General features: G+C 48.3%; 2 protein-coding genes across 2 annotated transcripts; one reads left to right on the top strand and one right to left on the bottom strand.

The window, feature by feature from the left end:
- The first annotated feature begins 356 nt into the window (after positions 1-356).
- Mrpl11 (mitochondrial ribosomal protein L11) lies at positions 357-3,466 on the top strand. Its single transcript, XM_059249034.1, has 5 exons — positions 357-573; positions 932-1,027; positions 1,394-1,487; positions 1,574-1,733; positions 3,176-3,466. Exons 1-5 carry the CDS (start codon positions 451-453, stop codon positions 3,279-3,281), a joined length of 579 nt encoding a protein of 192 aa, XP_059105017.1. The 5' UTR covers positions 357-450; the 3' UTR covers positions 3,282-3,466.
- An 11,597-nt stretch (positions 3,467-15,063) lies between these two features.
- On the bottom strand, positions 15,064-20,605 carry Npas4 (neuronal PAS domain protein 4). Its single transcript, XM_059249023.1, has 8 exons — positions 20,241-20,605; positions 19,339-19,490; positions 19,066-19,168; positions 18,684-18,957; positions 18,388-18,497; positions 17,914-18,049; positions 16,352-17,781; positions 15,064-15,697 (listed from the first exon to the last, which is right to left on the bottom strand). Exons 1-8 carry the CDS (start codon positions 20,413-20,415, stop codon positions 15,669-15,671), a joined length of 2,409 nt encoding a protein of 802 aa, XP_059105006.1. The 5' UTR covers positions 20,416-20,605; the 3' UTR covers positions 15,064-15,668.
- Between the last annotated feature and the right edge of the window lie 2,385 nt (positions 20,606-22,990).

The raw sequence follows: 22,990 nt of genomic DNA, 5'->3' as shown, positions 1-22,990 counted from the left end.
TGGAGGGCCTCCCACTTGGACTAACTTGCCCGGTTTCAAACAATAAGATAACACCGTGTCCGGTAGATGGCAACCCAGAGCACAGCTAACAGCCGGCGCGGGATAAGGAGCTGAAACTACATACCCACAATGCCGTGCGGAGACTCAAGGTCCCGCACTCCTGTTTGGCTGTCTAATGTCGTGCCTGTGCGCACTCCAGAGGAAATGTGTGTTCCGTGTGTACTGAAACCATATAGGTTCTCTTCCTAACCTCAGGGCGCAAAGTTTAGATTTTTTTATTCCTTACCCCGTCTTTAGTTGGAGAGCTGTATGACCGAAACAAGGCTGCTCTTTGCTGGCCTCACTTACCCTGGCCTATCGTGAGGACCCTTGACCTCTGACCCAACATGGCTGCGCTTGGAGCGTAGTTCTTGCTGCTCTAAGGCGAACTAAGACTGAAAGTCCCGCATCATGTCAAAGCTAAGCCGGGTCACTCGGTCCCTCAAGAAGCCCGAGGCCGGCGGCGTGATCCGGACTATCGTGCGAGCAGGCCAAGCTGTACCTGGGCCCCCACTAGGTCCCATCTTGGGGCAGGTGCGGTGTCTGGAACCCGGCCTGGGGGACACGGGAGGTGGTAGCCCATAGGTGGGAACGTGCTGTGGTGCCCGGGAAGTCTCGCTTACAAACGTCTCCGCTGTTCACACCTGCAGGCCTTATGTCTGTGTTACTTACGTAGCCTCTTTTGACCTCAGCCTCTCTGACCCTTCCCCAGTAGGCTAGTTGCTGATTAAGTGGGACCCTGCGGACGAATCGTCGGGACCCGAAGCTGTGGTTGAATCTGGGTAGAAGTATAGGAACACAGGGAAATGGAGACGAAGGAGGGGACAAGGGCTCCTGGGTGCTAGAAAGCCTTTAATTCCCACACTTAACTTTCTTTATGCCTTCCTCATAGCGAGGTGTCTCTATCAACCAGTTCTGCAAAGAGTTCAACGAGAAGACAAAGGACATCAAAGAAGGCATTCCCCTGCCTACAAAGATTTTTGTGAAGGTGCAGAGTCTCATTCTTCCACATTCTTCCTTGGTGCTTGAAACTAGTCACCTGGGGTTGCTTCTCTGTCCCTAACCTGGTTGCCACCCTCCTCTTCACACAGTGAAGCCTAGACCATGATTTCTCTGAACTGGCTTAGTCCTGCCATATTTTGGTTCTTATCTTTCATCTCACTGGGACTTCCAGAGTAGAGCTGGCCTAGGAATAAAGATGGTAGGGATGTGTGCTATGATTTGCTTTTCCTGTCTTGTGGTATTAAAGACACCTCAGGAAGGCACAATGATGGGAGGAAGAAAGGGACGTTATAAATTCCCTGGACCTGAGTAGAAAACCAAGAAACTCTCATATATCTTTTTTTCTTTTAAGCCTGACAGGACATTTGAGCTCAAGATTGGGCAACCTACTATTTCCTACTTCTTGAAGGCAGCAGCTGGGATTGAGAAGGGGGCCCGGCAAACAGGTGAGGACTAGAGCGGGCACCTGAGATTCTGATGTATCCAGAAAAAAAGTAGTGACACCTGACGCATTACTTGTTCTTCTTCCCAGGGAAAGAGGTGGCGGGCCTGGTGAGTTTGAAGCACATATATGAGATTGCCTGTGTCAAAGCTAAGGATGATGCTTTCGCAATGCAAGATGTCCCCCTGTCTTCTGTCGTCCGTTCCATCATTGGCTCTGCCCGTTCCCTGGGCATTCGTGTGGTGAAGGAGTGAGTATCCTGAGAGAGGTGTTGTAGAGAAGAAGCCCAGAAAGCTCTTAATTTGGGAATAAAGTTGAGAAGGCCTATTGTAGTGAAATAGTTGAGTTTAAAAAAAAATTATAGCATATATTAGTTATACATAATAGGTTTCATTATGACAATTTTATACATGTAGAGTTTTTGTTTTTTTGTTTTTTGTTTTTTGTTTGTTTGTTTGTTTCAAGACAGGTCTTCTCTGTGTGGCACTGGCTGTCCAAGAACTCAATCTGTAGACCAGGCTAGCCTTGAACTCAGAGATCTACCTGCCTCTGCCTCCAAGTGCTGGGGTTAAAGGCATGTACCACCACTGCCTAGCTACATGTAGAGTTTTTAAGTCAAAGAACCTAAGATTCTAGCAGAAGGATATGGGTTGAAGCCTCATTTATTCATTTGGAATATACTTCATAAGCACCTGTTATATGCTAGACATGGTTCTGGACATTGGATATAACCAGGAATGAGGAGTAATGTTTGGCCACTCTGGAGAAATGTATAGTCCTAAGGTAGAGGCAGATCCATACATAGAGACTTAGATGGACATGTGGTCAGTGTCGTTTAAAAAAAAATGAATGGATGTCATGAGAGCAGAGAAAAGAGTTCCTGCTTTTATCTGGTGTGTCATGAGGACTCTCTGAGGATGGTGACATCAAAACAGCCCGGGAAATGGAGGGCAAGGAAACAAATACTCCCAAAAGTGGGAAAATTACAGTGAACAGTGAGAGGTAAGAGGCTGAAGCCACATTCCCTGTGGTCTAGGAGTCTTGTCTAGAGGCAGAGTGGGCTATGGTCTGAGGCAGGGAGCAGTCAGGAAGGATCTGTTGAATTGTCCCACATTCAGACTTAATCCAAAGGCTAACAGCGGCCCCGTCAGTTGGCTTTGGATGCTGTCAGGAATTGTGTCCTTAAAGTAACTTGTCAAGTGGGAGACCATTTGGCCCAGACCGTATCAGAGACAGGAGCAGGGACAGTCATCATGGGCCTCTTGTTGCTGGTGTCTGATGTTTCTACAGCAAGGCTAGTTTCGGCTGTTCCTCACAGGGAGTCGAGTGGAACACAGACGGCCTCGATGTTTCTTCAGTCTTACTTTATGGGGCACAGCGGTCAGATTCCTACTTCCTCTGTATGTAAGCCCAGGACTCCCTCGTGTGAAGTATTTGCGGCTCAGAGGAAGGACTAGTAAATCCCAATGGCACAGGAGAGGCCACAGGTTAAGTAGGACTTGAAGATGGGAACAAAGGTCGGGAAGGTAGAGGATGTGTTATCTCAGATATCTGGTTCCAGGGAGAGGAAACAGATGCGCAGAGGTGTGGAGTTGGGAAGTCCAGGAAGGGGAAAGAGGCAGGGCAGCTGGGGTCTCAGCTGGGGTCTGTACCAGGACCCGTCACTCACTAGCCATCTTTCTTCCCCTGTAGCCTCAGTGCAGAAGAACTGGCAGCTTTCCAGAAGGAACGAGCTGTGGTTTTGGCTGCTCAGAAGGAGGCAGATTTGGCAGCCTGGGCAGAAGCTGCCAAGAAGTGACCCCAGCCTTCCACACTGTGGGATTTTGAAAGAAGAGGCTGAGAAGGGGGCCCACTGAGAAAGCTGAGCCAAAGGAGAAGAAGGATCTTCATGGCAACATGACTCATAGTTTCCTGACTTTATATATTTCTATATATATGGCTGTGCCAAGGGATCACGCTTGAATAAACATCGTTTGTGACCCACTCTCAGCCCCTCTCTTGAGACCGCGGAGATGGGGACAGTACTGACAGTTTCCGACCTTCACAGGTGTGAGCTGCCCCACAGGTGAACAGGAATCTTCATGCTTCTCCTTGTGTGAACACAGGCTCAGCCAAGCAGATTACCATGCCCAGTGCCTTAGTTTTGTGTTGTTATTATATCAGAGTAACCAAAGCTTGGTACTTTATAAAGAAAAGATATCCATTTGGCTTCTAAGTCACGGTGCTGCTGTCTGGCAAGGGCTCTCTTGGCTGTATCACAGCATGGTGAATTGGGAACCGTCATATGCATTGGGCCATCTGTGAGAGGTAGCCTCATGTAACAGTCCCTTCCTTAAAGCCAACATTAATGAAGGTGAGATTCCTCAGCACCTTCCACTAGACCCCACTTAAAAAAATAGATTTATTCATTTTCTTTTATATATGAGTGTTTTGCCTGCATGTATGTATGTGCACCATGTGCATGCTTGGTGTCTTAGGGTTTCTATTGCTGTGAAAAGACACCATGATCACCACAACTCTTATAAAGGAAACATTTTATTGGAGTGGCTTGCTTACAGTTTCAGAGGTTTAGTCCATTTTCAGAATGGCAGTGTGAGGGCAGATGTGGTGCTAAAGTGAGAGTCCTACATCTTGCAGGCAACAGGAAGTCGATTGAGACACTGGGTGGTATCCTGAACATAGGAAACCTTAAAGCCCACCCCCACAGTGACACACTTCCTCCAACTAGGCCATATTCACTCCAACAAAGCCACACCTCCCAGTAGTGCCATTCCCTATGAGCTTATGGGGGCCAATTACATTCCAACTACAACACTTGGTGTTTTTCAGAAGAGAGTATTGGATCCCCTGGAACTGGCTTTATGGGTAGTTGTGAACCACTATGTGGGTGCTGGGATTGAATCAAATAAGTGCTCTTAACTGCTGAGCCATCTCTCCAGTCCTCTATTTTTTGGTTTGTTTGTTTGTTTGTTTTGTTTTGTTTTGTTTTGTTTGTATTTTGAGATAGGGTCTCGCTATGCAGCTCTAGCTATCCTCAAACTCATAGAGATCCACCTGCCTTTGCCTCCGAGTGCTGGGATTAAAGCATGTGCCACCACACTGGGCATAGACCCCATGTCTTAAGGATTTCACCACCTACCACACTGGGGACCAAGCCTCCTGCTCATGAGCCTCTGGGGAACATGTCATAACATTTAGGATCTGTGTAGCCCTGGCTGTCCTGGAACTTGCTCTGTAGACCAGGCTGGCCTTGAACTCAGAGATCCACCTGCCTCTCCCTCCTCGGTGCTGAGGTTAAAGGTGTGCACCACCACACCTGGCTCCTTACTAAGGATTGTTGTTTGTTGGCTTTTTAAAAATTGCTGGGTTTTTTTATGCTGATGAGAATGAAACTCGGGGCATAAATACAAAACAAGAGCTGGATCACTGTGCTCCACTCAGGCTTCTGACTAGCTTCTGAATCTATGCTTGGGTCAGAGGATAACTGAACATGAATCACAGCCTCACACTGACATAAGAGGTAAACTTCCAGTAGATACCCACTTGAGAAGTCCTTGGGAAACCCTTGGCCTCCTGTTTTGTCTTGTATCATATTAGAGGGACCAGCCTTAATATTATACATCCCAGGGCCTCAGGAGAGAGAACTACTAACGGCGAGGACTATTTTCCGGAAATAGAATCTCAGCACACCGAGCTCTATAGTCCACTTGCTTTAATTCCTCTGGCATAACATCCTATCTACACAGCTTCAGTTCTGTTCTCGTGCCTAGCTCCTTTCTTGCCTGATTTCTCTCTATAAGTATCTATTGCTCCCTCTAAGTTCTATCTTAATTCTCTCATCTTAATTCTGACTCACCTAGGTCCTTTTCAGCTTGTTCTTACCCAGCTAGTACTTCCCCATCTGACTCTTCCTCATCTTCCATCTCATTTCTCTAGTCCTCTCTTCTAGCCCTTCAATCTAGTTCTTCCCCATCTCAGTTTGTTCCTTTCAAGTTCTTACTCATCTAGTTCTTCCATTCTCTTTTCTCTTCTCTGTGCTGTTCTCCCCTTCTACAGAAAATACCTGCCTTTTCTTTCCCTGGACACGTGGTTCCCTGCCTCCTCAGGAATGTTTTATCTCTCACCTTGATATGTAAAAACCTCTTCTGTTCTCAAAGTGCTCTGGAGAACCACTAGGCCTCCTCAAGGCCAGGAGATGGTCTGAGCTTCATTAGCACAGGAAACAAAGCTATGTGTCTCTTGCCAGCTTGTCTCCTAAACTCAGCAGAGCAGTTAGTAACTTAGTAGGTTCAGCAGGTGTGGGGAGCTGAACTGTTTACCAATTGGTCTGGGCACGTAAGGATTTCATAGCATAAGACAGCTGAAATATTAAAGGCTGGGTAACACCAAATATTCATAATAATGGCTTTGCCTTTTGACAGACCCTTGGCTGGTCAAAGTTCAGCTTTAATACACAGCTGAATCTCTATGATATATTCTTGCAGCCCGCAAGAGTTTTGCCCATTCTTCAGAAGGGAGGCAGAATTGGTAGAGGAGATGAAATTCACATTTGCCATGTATTATACGCTGGACACTATATTTTGTTTGCCAGTGAACTGAACAACATTTAGCAAATTTATCACATAAAACTAATAATTAAACATTGCAGACTAATATTGCAGTCAATACTGTGTTTTATTACATATGTATAATCCATTGCTGTGGGCTGTCTTTCTATAGCTGTGAATAAGTGTTGCTCTGATTGGTTGTTAAATCAAGCTGCATTGGCCTATGGCAGGATAAGGTGAGGCAGTACATTTGAACTGAAGAGGAGATGAAGAAGATGGAGTTGGGAGAGATGCCAGCCGCCGCCCAAGGAGCAACAAGGTGCCAGCAGACCGATAACGCCACAGCCACGTGGCAACATATACATTAATAGAAATGGGTTAAGTTATAAGAGCTAGCCTGATCCATAGGCCATACAGTTTGTAAATAATATAAGCCTCTGTGTGTTTACTTGGGACCAAGTAGCTGCCAGACGTGGGTGGGAAAGATTCATCCCAACCGAGGGCCAGGCAGGACCAGAGAAACTTCTGGCTACAATCTGTTATATACATATAAATATATTTATACATTCTATTAACTGTTTTCTTTCATTGTTGAGATTATAATATAATTACATTATTTCTCCCCTACCTTCCCTCCCTCCAAACCCTTTCATATACCCCACCTTGCTCTGTTTCACATTCGTAGTCTATTTTTCCATTAATTGTTATTATATGCATCTACGTATGCACATATATATTCCTAAATATAACCTGTTCAGTCTGTGTAATGTTACTTGTATGTATGTTTTCAGGAATGACCATTGGTATTGGATAACCGATGTGCTCTTCCCTAGAGAAGACTGTTTCTCCCACTCTCGACCTTCCTTAGCTGCCTTTAATTCTAGACTATTTTCCACTACCACCTTTCTCTAATAATTTGTGCCTGTCTGTATGAAGGTCAGAGGACAACCTTGGGTGTTGTTCCTTTGTAGGTTTCCATCTTGTTTTTTCAATTTTTTATAATTTTTACTTTTAATTATGTGCATATATGGGAGTACCATATGTACATGTGAGTGCAGGTGCCTATGGAGACCAAAGAAGGGTATGGGATGCCTTAGAGCTGGAGTTACAGGTGGTTGTGAGCCACCTAATGTGGGTGCTGAAAACCAAATTCAGGTCGTCTGCAAAACAAAAAGATTGGGCTGTAGGCAAGCCTGTAGGACATTTTCTTAATTAGTGATTGATGGGTGAGGGCCTGGCTCACTGTGGGTGGTGATACTCCTGGGCTGGTGGTTCTGGTTTTTATAAGAAAGCAGGCTGTGCAAACCAGGAGGAGCAAGCCAGTAAGCAACACCCCTCCATGGTCTCTACATCAGCTCCTGCCTCCAGGTTCCAGCCCTGTTTGAGTTCCTATCTTGGCTTCCTTCAGTGATGAATTATGATGTGGAAATGTGAGTCAAATAAACTCTTTCCTCTCCAACTTGCTTTTGGCCACGGTGTTTCATTATAGCAATAGTAACCCTAAGTGGGACATCCGCCCTTTGTTTTTTTGGTTTGGGAATTTTTGTTTTGTTTGTTTTTGGTTTGGGTTTTGAGACAGGGTCTTGCTGCGTGCCCCAGACTGCCCAGAAACTCAGGATTCTCCACCTCAGCCTTTTGAGCGCTGTGATTGCAGCTGCACACTACCACACTCAACTAGAATAAAATTGAAATTCCTCAGCACCGTCTAGACGTGCTGGCAGTCTTCTCCAGCACTCTTCTCTTGCTCGCCCTACCCACAGAACTTCGTTTCTATTTCTTAAGCAAGTCAAATACTTTTTTATTTTAATGTCCTTACATGTGCTTCCTGTGGGCTCGGACTATTCTTTGTTCTCATATTTGAGGTGTTAGCTCAGCGTCACTTCCACAGAAGGTGGCAGTGGGAATTAGTGCCCAGTTACTCTGCCACCATACTCCTGCCGTTAGTGTTCAGGCCTTGTCTCACTTTTTGTTATGTTCCCAGTACAGCTGTCTGGCCCCAGGGATCTTGTTTGTTCAGTTTTCCCAGAACTGAGGACAGCTCCTGGATCAGGCAGGTGTCATAAATATCCATCGCAGGAGAAGAGCACAAGAGTAGAGCTAATGCTTAACTCAGTCTTTCTTTTTGATTGTGTGTGTGAGCATGAGTACCGTGATGTGAATGGAGGTCAGAGGATAACTTACTGGAATCAATTCTCTCTTTCCACCATGTGAGACCTAGGGATCAAACTCAGATTTTCAGGTGTGGCAGTTAGCACATTTACCCACTGAGCTATCTCCTAATGCCCTTGAGTTCAATCTTTCTGGCCCCCAAACTTAAACTCTCCATGATGGTTTGGATGACAATGGTCCTCACGGAATCATATATTTGAATGCTTAGTCCCTAGTTGATGGATTATTTAGAAAGAATTGGGAAGTGTGGCCTTTTTGGAGGAGATGTGTCACTGTATGTGGTAGTGCAACACCAACTCCAGTGTCATCCATGTGACATAAACAATTGTGTCAACAATAGCGGACAGGAGATACGTGTCCCACAGGACTAAGCTCCCTGGAGGTCCCTGGCAGAGTGCCTGCATTATGCTTCCTTCTTGAAGAAGATGTACTTCACGAATCATGAGCTCCCTGGGCTATCGTTTCTGTATAACCGCTTTCTGATAATGTTCTAAGTAATCTATGAAGCACAGTCAAAATTAATGAATGCTTGGGTTGTGAACTATGGAGGAAAGGGGAAGCTGGACATGGATCTTAATCAGATACAGCAGAATGAGCTATTTCTTAAAAACCCCAAGCCACTAGATAAAGAAAGTATAAAGGTTCAGGCAATTCTAGGGAATGAACACTTACCCACTAGGAATCCTTTGGGAATCCCAACTAAAGTGATTTATGGTAGAAAATGTTATTTCATAGGAGGCAGATGGTGGGCCCCTCTGTTGAGGAAGTTCAGCATGGGAAACTTAAGGACTACAGCAGAACCCCTTCCCTTTACAGGCATAAAAGTACAAGAGTCCATATTCTAGCAGGTAAAAAGGTCTTATATTAGAAGAGTTATGTGGTGGAAGAACTGAAGAAAGACTTAGATAGGGTCTGCAGCATCCAAATTGGCTAAGTGGGCCATGAGAACCAGAAAAGTAGAAGTGTATAGTAATCTAGAAAACTGCTGGGGTAAGATAAGGGACACAGCTGCAACCACAAGAAGTCTGCACAAGTCTAGGGACTGTACTAAGTTTAGAAACCACAGACTGTTCTTTGGGCCATAAGATTCCTGTGGGTGAAGGGATATGTCTAGCATCAATTAATAATTGTGTGCTTGCTGTTTTTTTTTTTGTTTTTTGTTTTTTTTTTTTTTTGGTTTTTCGAGACAGGGTTTCTCTGTGTAGCTTTTGCACCTTTCCTGGGACTCACTTGGTAGCCCAGGCTGGCCTCGAACTCACAGAGATCCGCCTGGCTCTGCCTCCCGAGTGCTGGGATTAAAGGCGTGCGCCACCACCGCCCGGCTTGCTTGCTGTTTTTTAAAGATGATGTAATTGAATTATTGCCAAGCTCTTGTTGTTCCTTGTATGACCTGATAGTTTTCTTCTCTGTATATAAACTACTGATTTGCAGAAGTAAAATTGCAGCAGATTCAAACTACTTCTGAATGTGTTATCTGTCTGTCATTCGCCGAATCCTTGCCTTCCTGACTACCCAAGCCCTGGTTCTCCTACGGTCGTGGTACTCCTGGTGGGCCAGTCCGTGGCATGGTAGTTTGAATGTAATTGGCCCCCATAAGCTCATAGAGAGTGGCACTATTGGCTTTGTTGGAGGAAGTATGTCACTGGGGGAGAGGGCTTTGAGGTCTCATTTATGCTCAAGCCACGCCCAATGTCTCAGACCACTTCCTGTTGCCTGTGAGTCAAAAATATAAGAACTCTCAGCTCCTTCTCTAGCACTACATCTACCTGCATGCTGCCTTGCTTCCCGCCATGCCAATAATTGACTAAACCTCTGAACTGTGAGTGAACCACCACAATTAAATGTTTTCCTTTATAAGAGTTGCCATGGTCATGGTGTCTCTTCATAGCAATAGAAACCCTAACTAAGACAGAAGTTGATACCAGGAACTGGGGTTTTGCTGTGATAGGCCAGACCATGTTTTTGTTTGGAATAACATGGACTTCGGGAGTTTGGGTTAGGAAAGCAGTGGAATGCTTTAAGCACTGCTTAATGGGCCATACTAGTAGGAGCATGGAAGACAGTGGTGCTAAGAGTGATTTGAACTGTGGGGGCCTGGCTCAAGACATTTTAGAGGAGAAAAATATTAATATATGGCCTAGAGATCATTCTTGTGATATTTTGGTGAAGAAAGTGACTGCCTTTTACCCTTGGCTGAAGAGTCTGCCTGAGGCTAAAGTGAAGAGTTTTGGATTAATTCGGTTGGCAGAGGAAATCTCAAAACAGCCTAGTATAGACTCTGTCATGTGGTTATTAGTGGTAACGCTAATGAATATTTATAATTAAAGGAGCAAGATGAGCAAGATAAATTACAAAATGTAAAATTTGAGGAGAAGAGGAGCACCAGAAAGTGGAATGGAGCTAAATTCTATGTTTAAGGAGATAAACAGATTAAGAAATGGAATATAGGGAGTGGTGACCTCAGGAAAAGATCCTAGACAGCTAAGTTTCCAACTTGTGAAAAAGAATTAAAGAAAAGCTTAGAGCTGGGTGTGGTGGTGCATGTCTTTAATCTCAGGACTCCAGAGACTGGTGGATCTCTGAATTTGAGGCCAGCCTGGTCTCCAGAGCAAGTTCCAGAACAGGGAGGCTTAGGCAGTGTGGAAACTATTGAAAACAGAAAGTTGGTGAAGATGTAATTGAATGAGGGGCCATTTTCCAGCCCTAGTAAACAGCAGAACTTGGCAGCTTCGGCCATGTGGTTCTGGAGTTAAGAAGAAAAGGGGCTATGGAATTTGCTTCTGAGACTAAGGAAAGCCATTGAGACCAGGCAAGTATCAGGGATGTCCCTGAATGAAGGCCATTGCATGAAGTTGTGAAGGTGAAGCCTGGATTGCCTTGGAGATCCCAAGATGCTGGAGATACCAGAATCATGGGATATCTGCTGAGGAGAACTGCTAATAGGGAATGGAACCAGCCCAAGGGAGAGAATTATGTTTCAGTCAACAAAGCTGAAGGGAGTTGGAGATCTGAAGACTGACATCTTCATGGAGAAGTTCTGACATCCAACATGGAGATGCTGAGTTTGGAGTTTGCCCAGCTGGTTTTTGTCTTGCTTTGGTCCAATATTTCCTTCCCTGCATTTTGGAATGGTAATGTATATTCTGTGCCATTATATGTAGGAAGTATGTGACTTTTTTTTTGTTTTTTTGTTTTTTTTGTTTTTTTGTTTTTTTGAGACAGGGTTTCTCTGTGTAGCTTTGCGCCTTTCCTGGAACTCGCTTTGGAGACCAGGCTGGCCTTGAACTCACAGAGATCCGCCTGGCTCTGCCTCCCGAGTGCTGGGATTAAAGGCGAAGTATGTGACTTTTAAAAAAATATTTTATAGGGGATTACCATTAAGAGATTACATGAATCTCAGAAGAGACTTCAAACTTTGGACTTTTAAACATTGTTGAGACTGTGATAGACTATGGGGACTTTAGAAGTTGAACTAAATGCATTTTGCATTATAATATTGTTACAAGCTTATGGGGGCCAGGGAGTGGAATGTGATAGTTTGAACGTAATTGGCTCCCATAAGCTCATAGGGAGTGGCATATTAGGAGATGTGGCTTTATTGGAGTAGGTATGGACTTGTTGAAGTAAGTGTGTCACTGTGGAGGTGGACTTTGAGGTCTTATATATGCTCGAGCACACCCAGTGTTTCAGACCACTTCCTGTTGCTTGCAAGTCAAGATATAGGACTCTCAGCTATGTCTCCAGCACCATGCCTGCCTGCCTGCCACCATGTTTCCTGCCATGATGATAATGGACTGAACCTCTGAAACTGTAAACTAGCCCAATTAAATGTTTTCCTTTATAAAAGTTGCTGTGGTCATGGTGTCTCTTCACAGCAATAGAAACCCTAACTAAGACACTGGGTGTGGGCTTTGTTTTGGGGTCTCTCTCTGCCTCTATCTTGCAGATCAGATGTAAGTTCTCAGCTACTTCTCCAGCATTATGCCTGCCTGCCTGCCGCCCCTCTTTGAGCCATGATAATCATGGACTCACCCTCTGTAACTCTGAGCTAGTCCCCAACTAAATACTTTATTTTGAGTTTCCTTGGTCATGATGTCTCCTCACAGCAAAGAACAGTAACTAAGACACCCTCTCTCATGCACTGTGTCCCCAGAACATCAGTTACTCTCAGATTCTGAAGTTCCCCACCACCTAGGGGGGTTCAGTTTGTCTGTCTGTTCTAAGGTGATGATGCTCAGTCACGGGGATCACCAGCCAGGAATGGAGCAGCTACTTCTCTTGCCAGCAGGTGGCAACATTGCCTTTTCTAGTTTTCTTTTCCTCACCTCGGGACCAGGTGGTCTGGCTGAACCTCAGGGTGGGTGGCGGCTCAAGTCTGTAATCCTAGCACCTGGGAGGCTGAGGCAGGGAGATCTGCAGAAGTGCAAGGCCAACTTGGCTACTACATAGTGAACTCCAGGTTGGCCTGGGCTGAAGAATGAGATGCTGTCTCAAAAAAGAAGAGGAGGAGGAGGACGAAGAGAAGGAGAAGGAGAAGGAGAAGGAGGAGGAGGAGGAGGAGGAGGAGGAGGAGGAGGAGGAGGAGGGGAAGGGGAAGGGGAAAAAGAAGAAGAAGAAGAAGAAGAAGAAGAAGAAGAAGAAGAAGAAGAAGAAGAAGCCATCAGTGGTGGTGGTAGTACACGCCTTTAATCCCAGCAGATGCAGAGGCAGGCGAATCTCTGAGTCTGAGGCCCGCTTGGTCTACAGAGCAAGTTCCAGGACAGCCAGGACTACACGGAGAAAACTTGTCTCAAAAAACAAACAATCAAACAAAAGACAAGGGGCACTGGGAAGTGGGCCAAGATGTAAATACAGTAAGTATCTATAATTTTATTTTAAAACAAACAAACAAACAAACAAAAAAACCAAGACAATTCAGTGCTCAGGAAGCAAAGGTAGGTAGATCTTTATGAGTTCAAGGCCAGTCTGGTCTATATAGAAAGTTCCAAGCTAGCCGGGGCCTGTTACAACAAACAAAAAATTCAAAGGCAAAATAAACAAGAAATACACAACAAACAGAATATACACTGTTGTCACCTGCTGCCAAATATCAGGGAAGTGTTTCTTTTTTCTCACGGAAGTTTCATTTCCTAAATTCACCCCTATGTCTTCAATTTTTAGTTATTAGTTGTAGTAGTATATGTAGTGTGTATGTGTGTGTAATGTGTATGTAGTACGTGTTCAGTGTGTGTGTAGTGTATATGTACAGTGTGTGTGTGTGCAGTGTATATGTACAGTGTGTGTGTGTGTGTGTGTGTATGTGTGGTGTGTGTGCGTGTGTGTATGCACACAGCCCTGAGCGTGTCCTGGAGTGCATTAGAAATCTGAGGAGTTTTCAGAGGTCCATTGTCTCCTTCCATCAAGGATTAAGTACAGATCATCAGCTTGGCACAAACACCTTTATCCACCTCGCCACCTCGCTGTCCCTGTGCTGAGGAGGGAATGGAGCAAAGTCAGGGTCCTCTTGGGGATGACAGTGCAGCTTTTGAAAAGCTCCACCACACACCCCTCAAAGGAGGGGAAGGGTGGCAGGTCCCTGTGAACACCTTCCTTTCTGTAAGGGACGGACCTTCTGAAGGGCCTGGCTCTGCAGCTGGGCTTTGGAATGAGAGGAGGCTAGGACGGTTTTCAGGGCTGTGCTTCTGTGTTTCTTTGGAAAGATTGGAGCCTGGACTTGTCATCCTTTCCTTGAAGAAGAGGCTAAGTCTCCAGTCACCACTGCCTTGTAGGTCAGAACAACCTGAGTCTTTTTTGCACTTCTTGAGTTGGAAGAGTCTTCTGTCCAGTCCTAAAGTGTCTCTCGGCTGCTGCTTCTGTCACTGTCCCCACTTTACCCGACAAAGTGGAAACTTTAGGCCACTCCAAAACTAAGTGGTCAGAGTATGATATGAATCCGAGTCTTTCTACCTCCTGATTTTCATTGTCTGCCACTAACTGCACCCTGTGGCTATTGAGCCTTTGAGTTTGGAGTCAAACACCATATTTTGAAATTTTCTCCTCCACTGACATGTGACAACTCTGTTCTACGTTGCAGACTTGGGGACGGGTCAAAGGAGAGGATTACTTGGGCCCCTGCTCCAACCAACACTGCCCTTCTAGGGAATTCCTTGATGAGATGGCTTTTAGAGCTGAGAGAACAGCTGGATTCTGGGGATGTGTGTGGATGCTGCACACCTTCACCTCTCACTGGGTAGGAGGAAACATCCATCATCTAGTTGGTTTGTCAGTGAAATGAAGTTTTATCACAGTGATTTAGATATTTGCTAACTGAAAAGCCCTACGTGAGGATAATAGGTTACAGCTTCCAATGTAAAGATCTAAGGCTCTACAAGGAAATCAGTATCCTGCAAGATTGGGCAGGAAAAGACCAGAAACTTTAAACCCGTATCCAGGACCAATGCCAAGCTGGGTCCTCTTGTCCATCCCCAGGCCCTCTGTTCCCCATTACACCATGAACAATGTAAACCCAGGGCAGAGCGAAGACTCCAGTGTCTTCAATGTAGCATCTGCTTCAGACAAATGCTCAGTCTTTAACACAGTGTGGACCACACACTGAAGGTTCAGAGCCAATGGAGAAATGGACAAGTTCATGAAGAGATGTCAGTACTTAGAGGAGGATCAGCCCACGTCTCCCGCCCCAGGGCTCCTATCTGGGCTCCTCATGTTTTCTCCTCCCCACCCTTCCCTTTTCATAGTAGAGCAGGACACCAGAGGTACCAAAAAGGCAAACTGGACTTTATTATAAAGTTGGCTACAAAGTCACCGCAGCACCACGAGGTGGCCACCTGGGCAAGCCCAGGCAGTCTGGCGGCCGGGTGAGTCCCGCACCAGGTACACGCACTCGTGCAAGCACACGTGTGACGGCAGGTCTGCCTTCCTCCATCGGAAAGGAATGTAGCGTCTCTTCGCGCCCCCCACCCCAGGCGCGGGGCGCAAAAGTCACAGGAAGGGCCGCCAGGGCGGCAGAGTCCGTCGGAATTGAAATCCCGTTACTGCTTTGTAGAGAATTCTACGTGGGTGTCAAGAGCCCCTCAGGGCACAGGCTAGCCCCAGGTGGGCCATGCCTTTCCCCCACCAAAACCCAGAGGTGGCTTGGCCCCTAGGAGTGGAGAACTGGCCCAGGCCCGTGGGGCAGCGCGGTGGGGAAGTGAGACTCCCCCAGTCTCCGCTTGAAATCCATTCAAGGAAAGCTCACTACGAGTGAATACAGATTGAAATGGAAACTGGGATCGCTCGAAGTCCCTTGATTTTAAAAAGTTGCTCCCCTCCCTTACCCTCCCCCCTCCCCCCTAAATCCTTCAGGGCCTGGAGAATCAGATATATCCCCCTCTGGCCCCCAGAATCCCCCCAACAGTCCCGGGGGGGTGGAGAGCGGCTCCACGTCTTGATGACAATATGCCATACTTGACGACGTTAAGTCACAGACTTATTCAAAACGTTGGTTCCCCTCCACTTCCATCTGCAGGAGAGAGAGAGAGAGAGAGAGAGAGAGAGAGAGAGAGAGAGAGAGAGAGAGAGAGGTCAGTTAAGCCTATTAGGAAAAAGGGTCCTTGGGCTCAGGCTGTGGTACAATGCAGATATATAACACGGGCTTCAAATGTGCTGGCGAGTAGGAAATGATCCTGAGAGTTAGCAGACAGGGGGCAATGTGGACAAATGAAAGGGAACCGTGGCTGCGGCTTTAGACCAACAGCACAGGGCCACTGGGATGGAGCTACCAACTTCTACCGACTGTTGCTCTGCATCCCCCTTAGAGGAAGCATCAACTTCCATCCATTTTTGTATGACTTAAGAAAAGTTTCTTAACTCTGGGGCCTGGATTATTTTCATCTATAAAAGAGGGGTGGTGACTGGTCTAGGTCCCTCACAAACTTTCAAGCTTTTGCCATTGTCCATCACTTTATCCCATATCACCTCCCCTGCCCACCAGCTCTACTAATCTATCACACAAAGTTTGATGTTGTTCTTACCCTCACTACCTTCCTCTACCAATAGATGATATTGTCCACTTAATAAAACAGAGGTTCAGAGAGTGGAACTGATTTACCTAATCTACCCAACATCTGATTGGAAGGACAGGGACAGGAGCTCTTGGACATTACGCTGGACTCACCTTCATGGAAGCTGTCTTGAACTTGGCTCTGGAGTTGATGCAACTCATCAGCAAACCCTTCGTAGGGGAATGTTGAGACACCTGTCTCAAAGGCGGTTTCATAGGTGGCCAAGTCCTCCAGGAAGCTGTGATCTTCTGGGGACAGGTTGTTGCAAGGTGACAGGGCCCCTCCTGGGACCTCTGCCTCAGGATCCCCTGAACCCCATTCCCCATTGGGGTCTGGAGTAGAGAGGTCCATGAAGATGTCTTCCACTGGCGTCTCTTCCAGGAATAAATGATCAGGGTCAACCAGGAAGTCCAGCTCCTGGCATTTCCAGGGCTTCAGATCTAGGCTAAGCACAGGGGGTCCAGCCCCTGACAGGGACAAGTTGGGGTTCAGGGGCTCCAGTCCTCCGAGTGGCTCCAGCCCCCCGGTGCCAGCCTCAGCTGAAAAGGGCCTGTCCATGCCCTGAGCCAATTGACTGATCTGCTGGATGAGACGATCTATCTCATTTTGCTCTTTCTCAGAGTATTGGAAAAAACTTTGCTTGACTGGAGAGGCCTCAGGTGTGAGCAGGCCTTCGGGCACCAGGGGAACATCCACAGAGAGGGGGCCCCGGAGCTGAGCTAGGGCCAGGAGTGTGCAGTCCCCATTACCAGGGCTGCTAGGACTTGGGGGCAACTTCTCATAGAGAAAACTGCATCCCTCCTGGGCGAAGTAAGTCTTGGTAGGATTGGGGCTCAGTTGCTCTGGGAAGGTTTGGCTGGGACTGTTTAGGTGTGCTTGGAATGCTGTGCTGGGAGGAGTCAGCTGCTCATGGGCAGGGCTACCCAGAGGTTCTGGGAATGTGGCAGTGCTAGGAAGCAGCTGGTCTGGGAAGGTAGAGGTGCATGGAGTCAATTGGTCTTCATAGCTTCTGGCGGAAGTTTCGGTCAACTGTCCTTGCAGTGAACTGGTCAGTGGGTCTGGGAAAGTTGCACTGCTGGGTGTCAATTGATCAGAGAATGTCACGGTGCTTGGAGTCAGCTGCTCTTGGAGAGAGCTGGATGGAGTGGGCAAGTGAGTCTGGAATGGTTCATGGAGGCTGAAGAGGAAGGCACAGCCTCCTGGCTGGTGGGGTGTGTAAGGTGGAGTACACACCAAATCCTTGCTCAGGTCTGCTTGGAGAGAAGGCTCAGGCCTAGAAGGGAATGGCAGGTAACTGAAGTCCAGCTCTTTGGGGGGTTGGGGAAGCTCTTCTGATGTTGAGATCACACCTAGTTCAGGTGCCCTGGGGAAGGTGGTGCTTCTGGGACGCCCCAGGGCTGGCATAAAGAGTGGGTTAGGACACTGCTCCTGGGAGAAGACATTCTCAGGGAACGAGGGTAGCACGGCTGGGGTTCCCAGGACACAGGCTGCCTGGGTGTGTTCAGAGTTGAGCTGCTGGCGGAGGCTCCAGGCTTCCGCGTCACTGGAGAGGAGAGAAGCAGTGACTTGTGAGGCGCTGCTGTCCTGTTGTCAGAGTCCCAGTCCCAGTAGCATTGTCTCTACACTGACCTCAGCTCCTCCTCCCCCCTCCACTGTCCTGCATCTTACAGCTTACCTGATAGGGTAGTTATTGGCAGTAATAGGGCCTTCTGGACCTTCTGAGTACAGCATGCAGTAAATCCATGCCCAGCCTCCATGCTTAGCTTGAAGTCTCACGACCATTTCTGCCTGAATATCTCCACTTTCAGCCACTGGGGAGAAAGAGAGATACAGGGTTAGTGAGTCCATCAGGCGACACCACCTACACACCCACCTTTCTCACCTCTACACTGGACTGAGGGAGTCGTTAATTTTCTCTTCTGACTACCCTAACCTGTACCTCTAGGCTCCCCACCTTGACCTTATCACTCAGTGTTTCTTAGCTCTGTCCTATATTGCCTTGACTTCTCACCCCAAAGTTGACTATAGCCTCCAAAACTGCTGGACTCAGTGTCTCCTCAACATCAGTGTGGACCAAGCCCATTCCTGGTCTATCTCCCATGCCTTCTGCCAGCTTCCTGTGTTATCCACGGCCTCTCAGGACACTCACACAGGCGGTAGTGTTGAGAAGAAGCGTGGGCCAGGTCCTCAGGGTGTAGCAGTCCATACCATGATTTACAGAGCAGTTCGCTGCGCTCAAAGCCCAGGTAGATTAGAACACTGGGAAGGTGGAAAGGGTGAGATCAGCTTTCTGTTTTCCTTACTTCACACATGCACTTCACTCCCTCCCAGGTTCTCTGCCCACTTAAGCCCCATCCTCCCTGTCCTGGATCTAAGGTCAAGAGTCTAAGGTGCCCTTCTTTCTGGCCTGCCTTTCATACTGGAGTTTGAATACTCTGGGCTTACCTTTCAGAGATGTCCAGTAGGGCTAGGTCCTTAGCATGCCGGCTCTGAAACATGGCCAGGAAGAGTGAAGCAGGACCAGGGCCAGGGCCAGGGCCAGGGCCAGGGCGGGGTCTTGGCTCCAGTGGGGCACAGAAAGCTGTGAACACGGGGTTTCCTGCCCAGTAGGCCCCAGGTGGGTGAGCATGGAATCGACCTCGAATAAGCACCAGTTTGTTGCCTGCACTCTGGCGCCGGAGGGACTTGGAAGTGTTGAATCGGCAACGGAAAAGGCGATCTAGGTGAACAAAAAGAAAAACTGACTAAGAGAGTGGGTACCAGAGGAGAAGTAGATGGTTGGAGCAGGGAAGCAGAGGAGCGCACTGAAGAATGGGGAAGCTCTTACCAGCCTCCAGAGCAGAGGGTATGGAGAGCTGCTGGCGAACAGTCAGATGGTCAGCAGGGTCAATGATGTCGTAGATACTGTCACCCTGGGCAACTAGGTCCACCTAGAAGAATGAAAGGAGAGGTGATCATTAGTGAAGGCAGAAAGAGCCAGTCTGTGACCAATAGCTTTTCTCAGGGCAGACTCCCCCCACACCTCCAGTGTCTCAGTAGTGGAAAGCTCATTTATCCCACATATGCCACAACCTAAGATGCAAAGACTTTCATTACTCACCATAGAGTGGCCCAGATGCTCGCTCACACTCTCAGACAGGTACAGCAACTTCCCCTCAGCTGTGAACACAAGCAGAAATCCAGGTAGTGCTGCCACGATGTCTTCAAGCTCTTGAGCTGAGAGAAGCCCCGTGGGGCCAGCCAGAGGAGTACCTGTAGGGTGAGAGGTTGTGGTGTCAGGATAAGACTCAGGTACAAAACAAATGAGGAGAGCATCATCTGAGTCTCAGAGCAGACACAGGAAATTCTCACAGACCTAGCTCTGAAAACACCTGTTGACCCTATGCTTGTGGATTTTGGCCAGAAAACCTGTTGCTAGAACGATCTAGCCCGGAAGCCCTCAGACTTCCAAACCCTGCGGGAACCTCAGCAGCCCTGAGCTGTCAGCACTGTGGACAGAGCTCTCCCGAAGGGATTGGGGTTCAGCACCGCGGACAGCACTCTTCGCAAAAGACTGCTGTTTTAAGCACCGCGGACAGCAGCATGTAAGCGAGCGGATTTCAGAACCGCGGACAGCGCCCCATTGAGCATGGAAAGACCCTCTAAGCATTTCCTAGCACATGCTGCTCTTGCCCAGACTTTGCCTTTGCAGGCTTTCCCTGCAGCTTGCCAGGCTTCCTTCCGTCCACTCCCCGGATTCCTGGAATGCCTCTGAGGCAATGGGAACCTGGACCATTCTGTTTTAGCTCTCCATCTCCCACAAATCTGGTGCTAGAACCATCGTTCAGGCTAGTCTAGACCGAACTCAGGAGAAAAAGTAGCAAGTCCCGAGTCCCCTCAAGTCCCTTCTCTCCAGTCTTCCAGAACGCTATCCTAGACAAGCGGCAGTTTCAGCGCGTTCCCTCAGCTCCTCCATCCCTGGTCCCTGTCAGTTCTGGTCTCCGGTAGCCCAAGCTTGCTCACCTCCAGCAAAGAAGACACCCTTGCGAGTGTAGATGCAGGCAAGACTCATAATATGCAGGTAGGACAGCCGGACCTTGTCCGCTTCAGCCAACGGCAGCAGTTCCTTGAGGTTCCGGATCTCGGCGTTGATCTGGTCGCGGCGCGCCTTGGAGGCGCCCTTGGTGGATCGGTACATGACTGCCGGCTGTGGAGCTCCAGCTCCGGCTCCCGAGCACCTGCGATCCTGTTCCGATGCACCGGAGGCTTCCTCTTGCTTGCTTCTCAGTCTTTCGCTCAGGCTCTCGCTCGCTCCCGCTCCACTCCTGGGCTCCGCTCGGCAGCGCTGCCCCCCTCGCCTGCCTCGATCCGCCTTATATAGCTCCTGGCAGGCGTGGGGGGCTCGTTTTAGAGACGGAGGGGGGAGCGGGAGGCGGGAGGCTGGGCTAAAGCAAGCTGCAGCGGGAGCCACTGGCTGGGGAGGGGGGGCGCTCCTCCTCCCTCCCTGGCTTCCTACGTCATCTTGTGACGTGGAACAGGAGAGGGAGGGGGCGGGGGAAGAGGGGGGAGAAGGAGGCTGCGGAGGGGGCTGGCTGGCGAGAGCTGTGCAGAGCCAGGCGTGGAGTGCAGGGGCCCAGGTTTCCCATTGTATTCTATTGAGAGGAGGAACAGTGCACGGGTTAGGGTGGGCTGAAGCCCTTGGCAGGAGAGTTTGCAAAAGGCCTAGGACCGGCTGGGACCAACACTGATTTTTCTAAGGAGGCAAAGGATAGGAAGGAGAAGGGACCTCTGCGAATTTGCCTCTATTTGCCGGGCAAAGGTCAAAGTCACACGAGGAACTTTCCTTAGGTTTGGGGAAGGGGGTAGGTCACAACCGGAGGTCTTTGCTAGGGTCTATTCAATCTGAAAATCCCTTAGCCACTTTCAAATAAATAATTCCTTCCTCCTCTCCAAGCCCTGGCCTGAGGGTCTAAATCTCTAGGATGGAATGGTATTCCTGTGGGGAAGAGACCAGCTGAATTCGGCCTTGAGCATGTATCCAGGACAGCATAGGGACACAAACATCACCTCTGTGGTCCTCACTCCTCTATTAGTTACCCTTAGTCACCTGTGGGGGAAACTGAGGCAAGAACCCAGGGCCTGGTAAGGATCTGGATCTACATTTAGGCCTCCCCGCACCCTCTCTCACTTGCCAGCCCCCAAGGAGAGCTGCTCCCCCGCCCTCTTGCGAGCCCCAGTCTCTCCGGCGGGCTGGGGGCGGGGGCGGGGCTGGGGGAATCCCAGCTCCATATTAGGACAGGAATCCTCCGGCGGCGGCGGCGGCGGCGGCGGCGGCGGCGGCGGGCGGGGCCAACCGGCCTCCGCACTGCTCCGGAGAGCTCCCCCCACCGCTTCGGCGAGGAAGAGGGGGAGGCAGCTAAGAAGTCAGGGTCTGCTGAGCCTCCGTGACTGCTGCACCTACCCAAGACCCTTTAATTCTGCCAGGCTCCCCTTCCCATCTTCCTCCAATTCTTGCTCCATTTTTAGCGCCAAGGCTCCTCGTTCTGCCTTTCCACTCTCCACTGTGTGTGTGTGTGTGTGTGTGTGTGTGTGTGTGTGTGTGTGTTTGTGTGCATATTTGTGTGTGTGTTTCCTTTTTTTTTTCTTACTCCACTGAATGTTGGGAATTTGTGGACCCCTAAACCCCTGAAAACTGCACCTTTGGTTTAATTATCTATTTTGGTCCGGCTTACCTCCATAGGGTGGCCTTTGCATCACACTGCCCCTCTCTCTAGTCACTATATATGATTACTCTCTACGGAGGGGATGGGTGCCCTTTTTCATCCCTCAACCTCATAAAAGGAGAAAGCGATGGTCTATGGAAACTTTTTGCCTGAAATCTCATTTAGAGTAGGAATGTGTAAAAACATTTTTAGGGCTGGAAACAAACAAACAAACAAACAAAAAACAAACAAGACTATTTAAAAAGCTGGGGGGTAGAGATAGTCCTGGCTGTAGAAAGTCACAGAGGTATAAATGAACTTTGACACCAAAGAGAAAAGTTTGTGGTCAGGAAAACCCCCACTCCTCATGAAAAGGGGTGATAGCAAGAGAAGAAATGTGGAGGAGGAGAAGGGGTGTTGGAAGGGAGTGCGTTCAGGAATGGGACTATGACTTAGTAGTAGAGCACACTTTTAGCATGCTCAAGGCTTGAGTTCAATCCCTAGAGATGCCAAAGGTGAGAAAGAAGAGGTACATGGTTGTAGAAACCCTTTCCTGGTGTTTTGTGCCATTTTGGTAGAGATCGAAAGCATCTACTTAAATCATCATGTGGCAAGTGGATTTCTTTGTTTCTTAGAGCTGAGGATAGAACCGGGGCTTTGTGCATGCTGGACAAGCATTCTATCACAGGCTCATCCCTAGCCTGTCTTCCTCACAGACAGATGCTTTAAGCCTTGGCTAGCAGACATTCTTGGTATCTCCTCCATAAGTTGTGTCTCTCTGCTGGGTCCTGCTGGGCTCCCAAGCAGTTTGAGCAGCCCTGGGAAAACACGGGTTGGTGGCCACTGTCCGTGGTGCTGAATATTGCCTTGCCAATCAGATTGGCCATGGCCTGCCTGTTACATCAAAGGATGGACGAGGGTGACAAGATGCAGCTGCCATCCTTTTCCCTGAGGATGTATATGGGCTATTTACAGGGGTGGGGGTCAAAACTTCTGGGCTGTAGGAAATAGTTGAGCTAGGGAAGAGAATTAGGCTTAAGGAAGGACTCCTTGGTTTTTTCCACAAGAATG

This window comes from Peromyscus eremicus, chromosome 1 (genome assembly GCF_949786415.1).
Source record: "Peromyscus eremicus chromosome 1, PerEre_H2_v1, whole genome shotgun sequence".
NCBI classification, from domain to species: domain Eukaryota; kingdom Metazoa; phylum Chordata; class Mammalia; order Rodentia; family Cricetidae; genus Peromyscus; species Peromyscus eremicus.
This window is presented reverse-complemented; position numbering and strand designations above follow the sequence as displayed.

What these genes read in the sequence shown, in the direction of transcription:
- Npas4 (XM_059249023.1), bottom strand. Translation starts at nt 20,415, where the DNA reads ATGTACCGATCCACCAAGGGCGCCTCCAAGGCGCGCCGCGACCAGATC. An exon ending in GGGTGTCTTCTTTGCTGGAG is followed by an intron (nt 19,491 to 20,240) that starts GTGAGCAAGCTT and finishes CTCACCCTACAG; the next exon opens with GTACTCCTCTGGCTGGCCCC. An exon ending in CTACTGGACATCTCTGAAAG is followed by an intron (nt 18,498 to 18,683) that starts GTAAGCCCAGAG and finishes CCACCTTCCCAG; the next exon opens with TGTTCTAATCTACCTGGGCT.
- Mrpl11 (XM_059249034.1), top strand. Translation starts at nt 451, where the DNA reads ATGTCAAAGCTAAGCCGGGTCACTCGGTCCCTCAAGAAGCCCGAGGCC. An exon ending in GAAGGGGGCCCGGCAAACAG is followed by an intron (nt 1,488 to 1,573) that starts GTGAGGACTAGA and finishes TCTTCTTCCCAG; the next exon opens with GGAAAGAGGTGGCGGGCCTG. An exon ending in GGCATTCGTGTGGTGAAGGA is followed by an intron (nt 1,734 to 3,175) that starts GTGAGTATCCTG and finishes CTTCCCCTGTAG; the next exon opens with CCTCAGTGCAGAAGAACTGG.